Here is a 17,091-nt window from a genome sequence, read left to right on the forward strand (position 1 = left end):
TTATTAAACTAATAGAATTACATGGTCAAAATGCTCACTAATATTTTTACTTGTAAAACGTGAAATATGGAGTTCTATATGTTTCTCAGTCATATCCTTCATTGGTTATCATATTTACTGTGTGCCTGGGTTGAGGAGAGGAAGGTGTCAGTTTGTTGTAGGACATGTGAGCGTTTCCGTGGATTGCAGCCCAAACTGGTCTCCTTCCTTCCCCTTCAATGACGACAGTAATTCTCTCTGAGGACAGAACAGGAATTACAAACGAACATGGACAAATGGAAAAGCAACGACAGCTTAAACTAAATATTTCAAGAACATAAAAGTCCTCTGTCTGCTCTCAACCTTGTCAGCATTAAAACTGGAGTGAAAGAATGAGACGTATTGTATTGTGGAATGAGACAGACACTGTGTTTTCACGTGTGGAGACAGTTTGAAAGCTCTCGATTATTTTATGGAAAGCCTTGTACTTGGCCTGATTCCCTTTTCTCACAGTGGAGATACCTTCGGTCTCTATACCCGCCCGCCTGGCCTTCTTAGGTCTACCTTTTCTAGCTGACTCTCCCATCCATAGATTCCCTTTGATTGGAGCGTCATATTTTCATCTAAATGCTGATGGGTTAGGGGTGTCAAACTCATTCCACGGAGGGCCGAGTGTCTGCGGGTTTTCGCTCCTCCCTTGTACTTGATTGATGAATTAAGGTCACTAATTAGTAAGAACTCCCCACACCTGGTTGCTGTGGGCTTAATTGAAAAGAAAAAACACAAACCTGCAGACGCTAGACCCTCCATGGAATGAGTTTGACATCCCTGGGTTAGAGGATCGGGTGCAAATGGAAAATATTTTGTATTTGTGGGGGCCGCTTTGTTTACTGTGAGAATTGGCCTTCGCATCCACAGGAGTTCAATGAATTTCAAGAAGGTCTGAAATAGGTATGAAATAGCAGAGATATTAATTCAGATGTCAGTGGTAAAGTACTGCGGTTGCCTGCGTCTGTGGCATATTTCTTATCGCAGCAAGGATGTCAAGTAAAGCTGTCTGTCAGGGTGACATACTGTATGATAGGGATAGGTGTGACCCCTGCTGAGAAAAACAAGATCACAGTTGTCGTGAGAAAAAACTTTATCCTACCTATAATTTGCGTTCCCTTTAATATATAAAATATCACTTGATTGAAGATGTACAGGCAAGGAAGCCTTCTAGCCTTTCTTATAAAGTGTCCAAAAACCCCACCTTCAGCTCTCACTCACAGCCCTTTCAAACCCATGCAGGTATGGATTAGTCGTATGTCAGCTGTACCATTTAACTATATAATAACATATATCATTTTTCATACACATCAACAACCAGAGCACAAATAGAGTTGTTCCAGAAGAGTGTTGCCTGTTTAAAAAAATATGGATGGTTTATTTGACCCTACTGCAACAACAATTATAATCAGTCACCATGTTGTCCAACTTCTCATATAAGTCAATGGAACACAGTCTACATCCAAATATGAACAGTGGTATATTTTTTTATGAACAACACATTCATTCACATTCATTCTCATTCATTCACATTCATTCAGATTCATTTTCATTCATTCTCATTCACTCTCATTCCTTCACATTCATTCTCATGCATTCACATTCATTCACATTCATTCTCATTCATTTACATTCATTCTCATTCTACAAACATAGTTATAGTATTCATTTAGCCTGTCAAATGCTTGGTTAAGTGGGTTTTCTAGTCTGAACTTATCACGAAACGGTGGTGGTTTATAACATGTTCAGAATCTACTGAAAACATTAGACAGCCTAATACAAAAGCCAACTGGTACAGACTCGTCCATAATACTGCCTCTAGAATTATAGCTTATTTACAATCATCTACGAGCTAGCCATCAGCGACCAAACTTATGAAACAACTGAACAGAAACACAAAATCTCATTAATTGTTTGTGCTTTTTAAAACCACTTTTTAAAATCACTTCTTCATTTTTAGAAATGGAACACTTGTCTCAGACTGAGGCGTCAATAAAAGTGATAGTAACATCGGTTTTGATTTATAGCTATGAGTAAGACTGGAGTTACAAACGGTAGTTTATTATATTTATATATTTATATAGTTATTACAGGGCCATCCTGGTTCCATCACCTGGGGTTGTGTTGTGTCTTTCAACAACAGAAGTTGTGGAGACATTGATCGGATCAGTCCTGGCGTTTTACCAATGCAGTAGAAGTTTATAGAATAAGAGATGTGTTGGCTGCCTGAGCCTCTCTATTCTCAAATAACCCATGTCCTCTCATATGAATCACACCCAAATTGTGGTGGACAAGGGGATCTGGTGCTTTGGGCATAACAGGAATGACAGTAGAGTAGTTTGCCAATTTCACAGCACACTACCACAGCTGACTCAGTCTTTGTGGGGTTTGTGCCTACTGAAGAAGTCCAATCTCTTACAGTACAGTACCGCTCTTGGGTCTGGTGAAGTCTGAAAATGCAAAAAGATGTGTCTACCTTTTGTTTGACTTAAAATCATACAATTATCGTCCTGTTATACTCGTCAGTCTCTTCCCATCCCTTTCCCCCCCACACACACACTCCCCCAACACCAAGGGTCGTTGGTTTGATTCCCGATGGGGCCACCCATACATAAAAATGTATGCACACATGACTGTAAGTCACTTTGGATAAAAGTGTCTGTTAAATGGCGTATATATATACTAGCGATGAGATGTTAGCATTCTCTGCTGGCTCACTCCCAAGATAGCTGTTAACATGCTAGCTAGTGTTAAACAGTCACTTCAGTCTTGCTGCCTGTGCGGTAGTGCTGCTGGGGGATGTAGTGGAGCTGCTCCACAGTGTGGGTCCTTCTGGAGGCAAACTGCTGTCTCTTATTAGTCGTGTGGTTCATGGCTAATGTGTTGGAGTGCACCGCTGCTCCTGCTCCACCTGCCGCCCCTGCGTTGCTCGAGGCACTGGGATGGGAGTGCATTTTTGTCATCTTGTAGTGGTCCATGAGCGGTGTCGTGGGCATGAACACGTCCGGGTGCGAGATGGCGTGCGACATCGACTTGTCGTTGTTGCCCCGGAAACCACCGGACGCACGCTTCAGCGACATCATCATTTTGTCCGGCGAGATCAGAGGATCCTGGGAGTACAGGCGGTCTTGGGAGTAGAGGCGATCTTGGGTGTACAGGCGGTCTTGGGAGAAATGACGGTCTTTCGGGTACATGTGGTCTTGAGATTGTAACAGCCTGTCCTTGGAGTACATGCGGTCCTTGGAGTACAGCCGGTCCTGGGACATCAGGCGTTCCTGGGACCTCAGCCTCTCGGCAGACAGTAGCTGCTCGTCAGACAGGATACGCCCTCCTTGCCGAGTCATCCCTATCCCATGGTAGTCTGTCTGGGGGTCTCTGTTTGGGGACAGGACCCGGTCCTGGGACATGGCCCTCTGGACACGAGGAGGCCTCTGTCTTCTGGGGGCCTGCTGAGCCTGGGGCTGCTGGGGTGGGGCCTGGGACACCTGGGGCTGGGGGGGCTGGCTCTGGAGCTGCTGCTGCTGCTGCTGCTGCTGGAGGAAAGGGTGAAGATAGTCAACTGTTGATGTATTCAATGTCTTCGGACTTTTGCAACTGCGTTAAGTAAACAGCACCACTGCGTAAATAAACTGTAGCTTTATATAAATACGTACACTATTAGCTGTTTTTGTATTTTTATTAGTAACTTATTGTATTAATCAACAGTATGATATTGTATAAACTGAATACAGTAGATTACCGTAGAATGTACCGTAAAATACTATACATTTGTTTTACAGCACATCGTAAGACCTTTCTGTAATTTCAACAGTAAAACACTGTAGAATGCTGTAAAATACCTTAAATCTGTTTTACAGTATTAATTATGGTGGCTTGGGAAAATGGAAAAATTGGGAGCGGGGAAAGAGTCTCTGTTTCATGAACATATTTTAATGCCTGCCTTGTAAGATGCTATACTTGTTGCAACCGTAAGTGAGAATGCTGTATCCCCACAGAATACAGTAATGTACTGTAGTAATTCTACAACCCTTTTCATGAAACTTTACAGTAACTTAGTAGCCAATTGCTGCCAGTAATTTACGTGAATTCAGAATACAGTACCATCATGCATTTTTGGAGTGCCAAAAACCTTTTGAACACTAGCGGGAGCTTGGTATTGTTGTGTCTCACTCATTAACATATTTTGAAACACGTCTTGTAAGAGGCTATATTTGTTGCAACCGTTAGTTAGTGTGCTGTACCAACTGAAGTGATATGTGGTAGTGGTTCCCTAATACTTACATTTATATGGGGGACAGATCATGGTGGCAGCAAGTCTCAACCCTTTAATGGTTGAATGTTTTGTCATGTCCTTTAGCTCTGAAGTCGATTTAGAAGTCTTTGTTAAAGTGCAAGTGATATAAAACACAAAATACTAGTTGGTGTAGTGTAATATATAATTAAACATTCACTATTAGCAATTACTGATTTTATTTTAAATCCAATTCAACGATAAAGTACTGTATTGCTGGTTTGCTATATATTTACTTCAGCGTACTGTAAGTTATGGTGCAGTTGGAGAAATATTGTGGGTGGAGAAAGAATCACTGGCCCATTAACTCATTTGAAGTTGTGCCTTACATGGCTATATTTCTTGTACCCGTTAGTGAGAATGCTGTACCAATTGACCTGATATGTGTTGGTAGTTCCCTAGCAATGACATGTACAGTATATAGGGAACAGATCAGAGTGGTAGTGGGTCTTAAACCTTTTAATGGTTGAATATTTCCCATGTCCATTTGATCTGTTCTGCCCTGTAATCACATCCAGTTTGGAAGCCTTTGTTCAGGCCTCTAGAAGTGCAAGTGATATAAAACACCTAGTATTCATTAATATGCTGTAATATGCAAATTCTTACCGCCAACCTGCTTGCTCTAATCCTTTGTAATTACAGTAAAATATTGTATAAATAATTTTCTTGTGGTTTAATATTCACTTTACTGTGTTTCATTGCTCTGGCATCAAGTTAATGTGAGTATCTCAGTATTGTATTGGCACAATACAGAGATGGTCAGAGATTTATCATAAGATATCTTGTTGTAATTACAATTATTTTGAAGACCAATGTATCCCTAACTACAATAATATTGTCAGTAACGAATACAGATACATTTTATTTACTATGACTGTGATATGTTTTTTCTTTATCAACCTTGGTGGAATGCACTGACTGTGAAGTTGCTAAGGACAAGGGCACCTGCTAAATGTCCAAAATGTAAAAATGAAAACTTGCAAAGAACACTGGGTAATATGCCGCTGCATGGGTAATTCCAGTAATATTCTGAAAATTAGATTATTGTAACATCTTTGGTACTGTAACATGGATTAACATAAAATGTATTACCGTAGCTGTACTGTAAAATACATTACAGTAAATTACTAGCCATTTCCTGTAAAAGTTACTGTACATTTTACAGGAAATGTTTTACAATGTAGATGCAGTACCTGTTCCTGGTTCATTTTAATGACGTGTAAGGGCAGGGTGCTTCTGGCTGCCAGGTCAGGGAGGTGACGCTTGCGGGTGTAGTAGTCGTCAACGTCTTTATCCGCTGTGGAGAGACAGCGAGACGAAAGACAGAAAATAGGTGGATTAGGAGAGAGAAAGAGGAAGGGAGAAGGTAAAGAGAGAGTAGGAGGGAAAGAGAGAAAAATGAAAAACAAAGGAGAAGAATAAAGGGTCTGAAGGTTGCTCAGAGAATAGAGGGTCTGAAGGTTGCTCAGAGAATAGAGGGTCTGAAGGTTGCTCAGAGAATAGAGGGTCTGAAGGTTGCTCAGAGAATAGAGGGACTGAAGGTTGTTCAGAGAACAGAGGGTCTGAAGGTTGCTCAGAGAATAGAGGGTCTGAAGGTTGTTCAGAGAACAGAGGGTCTGAAGGTTGCTCAGAGAACAGAGGGTCTGAAGGTTGCTCAGAGAATAGAGGGTCTGAAGGTTGCTCAGAGAATAGAGGGTCTGAAGGTTGCTCAGAGAATACAGGGACTGAAGGTTGCTCAGAGAATAGAGGGTATGAAGGTTGCTCAGAGAATAGAGGGTCTGAAGGTTGCTCAGAGAATAGAGGGTCTGAAGGTTGCTCAGAGAATACTGGGACTGAAGGTTGTTCAGAGAATAGGGGGTCTGAAGGTTGTTCAGAGAACAGAGGGTCTGAAGGTTGCTCAGAGAAGAGGGTCTGAAGGTTGCTCAGAGAATAGAGGGTCTGAAGGTTGCTCAGAGAACAGAGGGTCTGAAGGTTGCTCAGAGAACAGAGGGTCTGAAGGTTGTTCAGAGAATAGGGGGTCTGAAGGTTGTTCAGAGAACAGAGGGTCTGAAGGTTGCTCAGAGAAGAGGGTCTGAAGGTTGCTCAGAGAATAGGGGGTCTGAAGGTTGCTCAGAGAACAGAGGGTCTGAAGGTTGCTCAGAGAATAGGGGGTCTGAAGGTTGCTCAGAGAACAGAGGGTCTGAAGGTTGCTCAGAGAACAGAGGGTCTGAAGGTTGCTCAGAGAATAGGGGGTCTGAAGGTTGCTCAGAGAATAGGGGGTCTGAAGGTTGCTCAGAGAATAGGGGGTCTGAAGGTTGCTCAGAGAATAGAGGGTATGAAGGTTGCTCAGAGAATAGAGGGTCTGAAGGTTGCTCAGAGAACAGAGGGTCTGAAGGTTGCTCAGAGAACAGAGGGTCTGAAGGTTGCTCAGAGAATAGAGGGACTGAAGAGTCAGAGGATATTAAATGTGATGTACAACCTTTCTAGAATCCCGGCCCCATCTGTGATTCTACCAGTGTTTCTGGCTGAGGGCATGAACTTTCCAAAGGTTGTGTAAAAGTCTGTAAACAAACGGTGTCATACAGCATGCACCAGACAGAAATGTCATACACAAAGACCATTGAAACGTCGAAGGATGACATTCATGTGAAAATAATATTAAATGACAGCAACATTTCTTAAGATGAAAATGCTGCATGTTCATATATTATCAAACAGAACATGGATAGTGGTTGTGTACAAAAACAGGTCAGGAAATACACTACATGACCAAAAGTATGTGGACACCTGCTGCTATAACTGCCTCAACTCGTCTGGGAAGGCTTTCCACTAGATGTTGGAACATTGCTGCGCAGGCCAGTCAAGTTCTTCCACATTGATCTCAACAAACCATTACTGTATGGACCTCGCTTTATGCACGGGGGCATTGTGATGTTGAAACAGGAAAGGGCTTTCCCCAAACTGTTGCCACAAAGTTGGAAGCACAGAATCGTCTAGAATGTAATTGTAAGAGAACGCGTTTCCACTGCTCAAGAGGCGCTACAACACGCTTTACAGCCGACGCTTGGCATTGCGCATGGTGATTTTAGGCTTGTGGGCGGCTGCTCGGCCATGGAAACTAATTTCATGAAGCTCCCAAGGAACAGTTATTGTGCTGACGTTGCTTCCAGAGGCAGTTTGTAACTGGGTAGTGAGTCTTGCAACCGAGGACAGATGATTTTTACGTGCTACGCACCTCAGCACAGTCCCGTTCTGTGAGCTTGTGTGGCCTACCACTTCGCGGCTGAGTCGTTGTTACTCCAAGACCTTTCCACTTAACAATAACAGCACTTACAGTTCACCGGGGCAGCTCTAGCAGGGCAGAAATGTGACAAACTGAAAAGGTGGAAAGGTGGCATCCTATGACAGTGTCACATTGAGGGTCACAGAGCTTTTCAGTAAGGCCATTCTATTGTAAATCTTTGTGTATGGAGATTGCATGGCTGTGTGCTTCATTTTATACACCTGTCAACAACGGTTGGGGCTGAAATAGCCGAATCAACTAATTTGAAGGGGTGTCCACATACTTCTGCATATATCGTGCATGTTCATGCCTCCAGATTGTCTTAGAAGGATGTGTGATATCACACCCTGACACCATGTATGTATTATACAGCAGACTCACTGGGAACCATGCATCAATCATTAGTCATGCGTAGAGATTCGACATAGTCACATATATATACACAAGCACGTGCGCTACACACACAGACACAAAAACACACACACACACACACACTAAGTAAAGCTGCGGCATAAACATTTCTAAAATAGACATTTTTAAAGTTCACCCCCATAAAGACATAATGAGAGACGTCACTGGACAGTTGATGTCCTTGGAGTCCCTATTCTTTCTCACTTTGTCTTTTGAATGTTTTACTGCTAAAGTGAGATGGAGGTGAACGTTAATAACATTCATCCGTTATTTATAGATTTATGACAAAAGACGTCTCCACTTTACACAGAACCCAGAAAGAGAACACGAAGCCGTCTCAGTTACAATATGGTCACAACAACAAAAAATCTCAGGCTGATCACTACCTATACACAAACGTCAATTATGACAGGGCGCTCAAAGGGATTTAGCTAAGGTACATTACCTGATGAATAATGAAAATACATGTGTATGGGTTTTTAACTGGCATGAGAATAATCACAATGAATCGGTTAAATATCAATCTCATTAATGAAAGAGAATAAAAGTAAGACTTCATTCTGAAGCAGTTATTTTTAGATGAGAGAAAAATGTAGAAAAAGGCATGACCAATTCAGGCTAAAAAATCTACTGAAAAAGGAATGAATAAATTACTTTTGATACGTACTGTGCGTAAAAACACTGTGTGCTGTACTTTGAATGTATACATACATTTATATTTATAAGTAGAAGCTGAGATTTTTCTTTTTCATTATACCATTAAGCCTCAGGCTTTATCCTATATGATCTTTCAGTAGAAAGACACTAGCTGACTAACAAAGAGAACTGCATGGTGCCTTTTGGATATTTGCTGCTGTAAATGATTTGCTTTGGAAGCAGATAAAGACAGCTAGACCGGCTGGCATCGGCTGAGGACAGTTTTAAGTTTCAACATAGCGGCTTTCACTGGACTGGAATATGGGCCTCGAACATAGTCGCGAGAAGTAGGGGTCCTGCAGCACTCCCTGATAAATTGAAATCAACAAAAAAAGTATATTATATAAAACAGCTTTCCAGGATAACAACAACAACAACATTCACCATGCCAACACACATTGAGACATTTTCCCAAGAACTAACATATCCCAAGCACTGACATTTTCCAAGCAATGACATAGCATGTTCCAATCAATATGCAGACAAATTTCTATTAGATTCACACTGTGGAACATTGTTTGATTGATTACACCCTTCCACATATGTGACTTGTTTCAGGAAACTAGGTGTATGTCGCACGTCACTACTTCACAGGAGAGCCATTTGAACATAAACATTTATCTTTATCAAAATTCGTTTTTTGGCATAAATGCCTTCTGGAATATGTTAAATTTCATGTGCCTTCATAACAAACTTGTATTCCATCCATTAATACGAATACAATTGTTTTGCTACTTATCTAAACAACATTGATGGCCTGAATTTAACAGGCGCTGAATTTAATAGCGCTATTTAACAGGCGCTATTTTCCAACTGACAGATCAGTTGGAAAAAGTGATGGGCTACTTTCTACACACGCCACAGTCAGTGAACTGGAGTACCTTGACACAACGCTGGCCAAACAAGATGTAGCGACAAACAAAATGAAGTTAAAGGGTCTAGTCTGCGTTCATCCATGTATACAGGTTTGAGTGTAGCTACATTTTCAGATATAAGTTTCTAATTTTGTCAGAAAGTTGTTTTTATTGCAAGTTAAAACATACTGTTAGCTAGCAAACATTAGCTTGCTGGCTCGCTAGCTAACATTATGTGTATGATCTGTGTAGTAATATTATTCAAATCAGCAATTATTGGCATTTCGAGTTATAGCCTAATGTTGGCTAGCTAACATTGAACCTAGTTTGTTAGCTTTAGCTACCTGCAGATTCATACTACAGCTACAGCTATGACAATGTTTGTAATGGTAGTAGTATGAGTTGGGATCATGCCGGTTCATTATTCAGCTAGCTAGCTAGCTACCTAGCTAGCTACATGTCTAAACAAAAGACTCCACTTCGGCTGGATTATTACCTGACCCATCAAATTCGCCAGGTGTGTCTGGGGTGATTGCGGCCATCTGTTGTATTTCATGAGCATGTGTACATGTCTAGACAATAGTGACCCATCGACTGTGTGTGAGGGGTGGTTATAGCAGTTCCTTCACATGACCCATAAGTTTAGACAAGTGTGTCGGGTAAGCGTCATCTAATAATGATAAAATATTAATAAAATATTTTTATCTGGACACTTTCTGTTTTTGATATTACCTCTATGCAAGTAACCACATCACTGTACCGTTTACACCTTCTGTATCCTGTGCATGTGACAAATAAACGTAGATTTTATTTGATATAGTGTGTGTTTACCACATGGCCTCACATGTGAATCCTTAAAGAGATGAGTGGGGTTAAGGCTTAAGAGGCTGTGAACGATGCTGAATGGGTGTAGACAAAGAAGAGCTCTCCAGTAGGTGTACCAAAACATTCAAGGGCCATTGTCACAAAAGTGGGGTTACAAGTTTATCAATTTTCAAAGCAGAATTACTTTCCAATCGTTCCTCAACTGTAGTGTATGATAAACCATTGTCTAGCTCTGAGTCTCTACTTTCATCCATTGTAAAAAACACAATTTCAAATTTTGCTACATAAGACCAAATCGAGGCGGTCGGTTACATATGTGGATCACAAGTAGACAATAACAAGAGACACCTGAGACAGGATTAGTATAATGATGGTGACCCACTCTAGAGGTGGCTGATGGGATCAGTATAATGATGGTGACCCACTCTAGAGGTGGCTGATGGGATCAGTATAATGATGGTGACCCACTCTAGAGGTGGCTGATGGGATCAGTATAATGATGGTGATCCACTCTAGAGGTGGCTGATGGGATCAGTATAATGATGGTGACCCACTCTAGAGATGGCTGATGGGATCAGTATAACGATGGTGACCCACTCTAGAGATGGCTGATGGGATCCGTATTATGACGGTGACCCACTCCAGAGATGGCTGATGGGATCAGTATTACGATGGTGACCCACTCTAGAGGTGGCTGATGGGATCAGTATAATGATGGTGACCCACTCTAGAGGTGGCTGATGGGATCAGTATAATGATGGTGACCCACTCTAGAGATGGCTAATGGGATCAGTATAACGATGGTGACCCACTCTAGAGGTGGCTGATGGGATCAGTATAATGATGGTGACCCACTCTAGAGATGGCTGATGGGATCAGTATTACGATGGTGACCCACTCTAGAGATGGCTGATGGGATCAGTATAACGATGGTGACCCACTCTAGAGGTGGCTGATGGGATCAGTATAATGATGGTGACCCACTCTAGAGATGGCTGATGGGATCAGTATTACGATGGTGACCCACTCTAGAGGTGGCTGATGGGATCAGTATAATGATGGTGACCCACTCTAGAGGTGGCTGATGGGATCAGTATAATGATGGTGACCCACTCTAGAGGTGGCTGATGGGATCAGTATAATGATGGTGACCCACTCTAGAGATGGCTGATGGGATCAGTATAACGATGGTGACCCACTCTAGAGGTGGCTGATGGGATCAGTATTACGATGGTGACCCACTCTAGAGATGGCTGATGGGATCAGTATTACGATGGTGACCCACTCTAGAGATGGCTGATGGGATCAGTATAATGATGGTGACCCACTCTAGAGATGGCTGATGGGATCAGTATTACGATGGTGACCCACTCTAGAGATGGCTGATGGGACCAGTATTACGATGGTGACCCACTCTAGAGATGGCTGATGGGATCAGTATAATGATGGTGACCCACTCTAGAGATGGCTGATGGGATCAGTATTACGATGGTGACCCACTCTAGAGATGGCCAATGGGATCAGCATTACGATGGTGACCCACTCTAGAGATGGCTGATGGGATCAGTATAACGATGGTGACCCACTCTAGAGATGGCTGATGGGATCGGTTGTAGACTCAGATTCTTTACTTTGTTAAACATTTCGTAAAACACCATGTGAGCTCGGTAGGTGTTTTTGATTGAATAGGTCTTTGTGTGTATGTGTGTGTGTGTGTGTGTGTGTGTGTGTGCGTGCGTGCGTGCGTGTGTGCGTGTGTGTGTGCGCTGTATGTTGACTGAATAAAAATCCCCTACAGGAGTTTTAGTAGCACCGAGTTTGAGTTGTAGCCTGCACCAGAGATTCATATCCCTCCCTTTGTTCCCGTGCCAACAGTGAAGTATAGGACAGCCATGATGCGATTACACAAGCCTTAAGGAATATTTGCATTACACTTCTGGAATATGATGACATGAGACCTCATTCGGCTGCAGAAGCCAGCGTAGGACACTGAATCAATACAGAGCGGCTGCTAGAGCTTAATGCGGTTAAATTCTCTAAAAGAAATGGTGGCTGATGCTATTGCTGCTTCTCTCTAGATAAATCTTTAAGGGGAGACGGTGAGCGTGTGGTGTATATGGTTTTCAAGAAGCAGTGACTTGTCGGACGTTACGGAGGAGAGTGGATGACATGTAATTTTGTTTTTTCTGTGGCCTCTCATTCAGACACTGTTTATGCCTTCAAGAGTCAGGGCTTTCTGGAAAGGTAGTGAACGCTGGTGTACTTCTAATTAATATTATGACCCTTTCAGGAGAAAGTATCCTATCATTTCATCTTTAGGGGCATATGGTATAATCCCTCATGAACGTTTGCCAGTCGAGAAACGAGCCGAGTAACTAATGCAGAGTTTTAACATGCCAGAGCAGGCCGTAACTTATGCAGTATAATTTTTAACATGCAGGACATTAAAAAGAGGCAGTGGCAGCTCTGTCAGCATTACTGCTAATGGTGAACTGTGCTGTGGTCGGGACCTACTCAGTCTCTTGAGGGAGGAGTATCTGTTGAGGTCGGCCTTGACGGCGGCCTCGTAGGTGGGCGGTAGGTGGGACAGGCTCTGGAAGGAGTGCGAGGAGGACAGGTCGTACGGCTCCGTCTGTGAGGTCAGGATGCCACTCATCCTAGTGTTCTCTGGGGAGACACAGCAAAACAAACAAGAGGGAAAATGTTTTCCTAAAAAAATATACGGCGTCAGACCAAAGGCAACGATGGTAGAGCACGCCTGCTGAGGAAGGGTGGAGGGAGGTACGAGAGGGAGGGGAGGTGGTCATCTGACAGGAACTTGTTTAGGGAGCGTTTGGTAGAGTCTGGGAGGTGGGGGGGTGAGGTGAAAGTAGGAGATGGGCTAGGGGATGTGGGTTAAGAGGCACTCTGGGAGCATTTGACACTTTCTGGTACAGTAGGTAAAGGGTGTGACAGGGGAGGTGACAACGGCCCCAAAACAACACCAGACCAAACAACAGATGTCTGCTTCACAGTGACCCTGACTGTGACAGTTTGTGTGCTGTCATTTGAGGAGTGGTGGGGAGTGGAATGGGGAGAGGGCTAGGACAGGGCAGCGACACGCTTGTCTGACTGATGTAATGTGATGCCAGAGACAGAGAGATGGGAAAACTGGGACTGTGGACCTTTCTCTTCATCTTTTTCTATCTTCACCCTTTTTTTCTCAAACTCCCCTTTCTTCAGTTTCTCTCTTTCTCTCTCTCCCACTTCTCTCTCTCCTTCTCTCTCCTAGCTTCTGCTCTCTCCCCCTCTCTGACCCCTCTATCTATCCCTCCCTCTCTTTTCTCTCCATCCCTCCCTGTCTCTGTCTCTCTCTCTCTCCCCTGTGGGCTATGAGTCTGTCATGCAGAGCAGCAGAGAAGTGGGCAGCAGGGTGCGGCTCATGTCCAGGCTCCAGTGGCCAGATAAAGTGAGGGAGGAGAGAGGGATGAGAAAAAAAGAGGAGAGGGAGAGAGAATGAGAAGATATAGAGGGAAGGAGAGAAGGGGGTGGTGGGTAGGAGGAGAGAGGGAAGGGGGGGAAAGCAAAAAGAGAGAGAAATAGTCAAGAGGGTGGAATAAAGAGAGAGAGAGAGCGAGAGAGAGAGAGAGAGAGAGAGAGAGAGAGAGAGAGAGAGAGGCATAAAAAGGCCAGATGGGAGGAGATTTGGGAGGGCAACGCTGTCCATACTCTCTCAACACAGGGAAAATAGACAATGTGACATGCTGTTAGCTACCTCCAGAATCAGAAACACACTGCTGAATCACCAGGCACATTACGACTACACCACACACTAGGTGGACTGGGGAAGGTACAACGGCTGAAGGGTGGGCGAGTGTGAGGAAGGGTGTGTTTGAATGGAAGGGTGTGTTTGAATGCGAGGGCAATTATGTTGATTTATGTGTGAATAAGACTATGTGTGTATAAGTGCGTGTGTGTGTGTGACTTACCACGTCTCAATGATCGGTGAGCTACCCCACCCAAGTGAAAAACAGACAGTTCAGAAACATGTTGATGGTGTGAAACAGCATTCTAACCAAACCCAGCCAACACACTCCCCACCAACACAAACCCAGCCAACACACACCTAGCCAACACACACCCAGCCAATACACACCCTACCAACACCCAGCCAACACACTCCCCACCAACACAACCCCAGCCAACACACAACTAGCCAACACACACCCAGCCAACACACACCCTACCAACACCCAGCCAACACACTCCCCACCAACACAAACCCAGCCAACACACAACTAGCCAACACACACCCAGCCAACACACACCCCACCAACACCCAGCCAACACACTCCCCACCAACACAAACCCAGCCAACACACACCTAGCCAACACACACCCAGCCAACACACTCCTCATTCATTACCATAAGTCCAGGAATAAACTAATGATTTCTATCATTTGAATGTATTTGGAACAGACCAATTATCTAATGTGTCTTTAAATAGTTATAATGCACCTTATGAATGAATACGTTTTTTTTATCCCCTCTTTGATTGACAGAAAGCCAGTGGTTGCTTTACACATGGAGAACAGCACAGGTTGCCTTGTATCTAAGCAACACAGCACATTGGTACAACAAGCCCTTTTTATGTGGCTTGTGATTGAAGTGTGTGCGTTTGATGTGTTTTGACGGAATGGATTTCTATTGTTTCCCATAGATTTCATAGGGATTTCTTCATGGATCACTCCTCTGATTTAGCAGTGTGTAAATGAACACACATTGAATTGTCACACACGAGGAGATGTGTTGAGACTACAGAATCTCCTTAAAACCCAGCGGAAGTCCTAGAGGGGAGAGGCTTCCACGCAGGGTTGAGCTGACACTGAACATCAGAATACAAGCCAAAGAGGCCAATCCAATGTTAAACAAATACAACGGCAGTGGATTATCTCTCCTTTTCGTTCTTCTTTGTCCTCTTCTCACCCTTTGTCCTTGTGAAACCAGCTTCCTTATATCCCTCCATCAGCCCCTAAACCCGGCTCTTGTGAATGAATAGAGACAATTGGTAGCAGAAAATCCCTAAATTCCATTTGTAATGAAACCGGGGCTGATATCCTCAGCGAGAGCAGAAGGTTAGAATAGAATATTATAATGACAGGGTCAATCATCTCAGGAGGAACGTGTTTCTGTGGTAGAACCATATAGCCGAGATGCCCTGACCTTAACAGGATGCTAGCTTGATGTCCAGCCAATCGTATTTCCCTTTAGTAGGTGATAGACAGAGGCTAGGCCGAGGTTAAATGGCTTTTCATTCGCTCTGTTCAAAGGAATACATGGTCATTGTTATGAAATGTAACACTTCTATGATTCTATTGTTAATGAAAAAAATATAGATATAAGAGAATGGATGTGGAGAGATCGATGAGCAGGCTGGTATCATTAGTAGCATACTGTACAGTATATTAGTGTAAAAGAGTGTTTTAAAGTTAATTCCCAAAACCGGGGCTTCATTTTTCAGGAGAATGGCCATTCGTCTTTGTACAGATAACTCGGTGGATCTGTTTTCAATATCCACACTAAGTAACGTACTGGGCATGAATTCTCTGTAGTAGCCTATCCTGCAGTGGATACTGTAACATAACCCTGTGTCTGGATGCAGTGCTGTTAGCCGTCCTTACCATTATGGGTGCGTGTTGGGCTACCTAGAACCATATGGTTGTAGTTGTGCTGGTGGGTACCTGTGAAAACAGCAATGGAGACGATCACTCAACGTGATAAGCATATCAGATATTGTATCTGATCAAATGTAATGACATGGTTTAATACAAGGGGAGATCTAGTGGCGGCATCATTAAAGGGATACAAGGGGAGATCTAGTGGCGGCATCATTAAAGGGATACAAGGGGAGATCTAGTGGGCTCATTAAGGGATACAAGGGGAGATCTAGTGGCGGCATCATTAAAGGGATACAAGGGGAGATCTAGTGGCGGCATCATTAAAGGGATACAAGGGGAGATCTAGTGGCGGCATCATTAAAGGGATACAAGGGGAGATCTAGTGGCGGCATCATTAAAGGGATACAAGGGGAGATCTAGTGGCGGCATCATTAAAGGGATACAAGGGGAGATCTAGTGGCGGCATCATTAAAGGGATACAAGGGGAGATCTAGTGGCGGCATCATTAAAGGGATACAAGGGGAGATCTAGTGGCGGCATCATTAAAGGGATACAAGGGGAGATCTAGTGGCGGCATCATTAAAGGGATACAAGGGGAGATCTAGTGGCGGCATCATTAAAGGGATACAAGGGGAGATCTAGTGGCGGCATCATTAAAGGGTTGGTTCACCCTAAAATGAACGTTTGTCAGATGTTTCCATACCTCAAAAGTGGTCTTTAAATTAAATCAAGCTTAGTCCATTTTCAATGCTATCTGTTATGTTGATCCAGACTTATGAATTTAGGCGTGATCTACAGGCTTCAACCCCAAATGAATAAGAAAGATTAGCACCATGAAAGACCACTTTTTTGGGGGGTAATAAAAAACAACTGACAAACGTATATATTCAGATGTAGAGAATCCCTTTAATGCCCTCTATCCAAGGACATGGATAGAATGATTGACAGAAGATAGAGACAAAAACGGTAATGAGATAAAAAGAGAGGAAGGATGAAGAATGGGGAAAGATGAAGAGGTGGAGACTCCTGAGTCCCGTCGTAATCTAGCCGTTACCCTGTAAAACAAT

The 17,091-nt window shown here is 43.3% G+C and overlaps 1 protein-coding gene across 5 annotated transcripts in view; it reads right to left on the reverse strand.

Annotated features, from left to right (window-relative positions):
• Positions 1–1,377: 1,377 nt before the first annotated feature.
• The window catches only part of LOC115156185 (protein shisa-6), a 104,411-nt gene continuing 88,697 nt past the window's right edge, over positions 1,378–17,091 (reverse strand). The window contains exons 5-9 of one of the 5 annotated variants that reach the window (XM_029703562.1): positions 16,028–16,087; positions 14,335–14,355; positions 12,881–13,033; positions 5,512–5,615; positions 1,378–3,548 (exon numbers count right to left, since the gene is read on the reverse strand). In XM_029703562.1, coding sequence (XP_029559422.1) covers positions 2,778–3,548; positions 5,512–5,615; positions 12,881–13,033; positions 14,335–14,355; positions 16,028–16,087 — 1,109 coding nt within the window. In that variant the 3' untranslated portion in view covers positions 1,378–2,777. Of the gene's footprint in view, positions 3,561–5,511; positions 5,616–12,880; positions 13,034–14,334; positions 14,356–16,027; positions 16,088–17,091 lie in introns of all 5 variants that reach the window. The other 4 variants (XM_029703553.1, XM_029703543.1, XM_029703568.1 and 1 more) reach the window with 4 other exon arrangements.

This window comes from Salmo trutta, chromosome 2 (genome assembly GCF_901001165.1).
Source record: "Salmo trutta chromosome 2, fSalTru1.1, whole genome shotgun sequence".
Lineage (NCBI taxonomy): Eukaryota > Metazoa > Chordata > Actinopteri > Salmoniformes > Salmonidae > Salmo > Salmo trutta.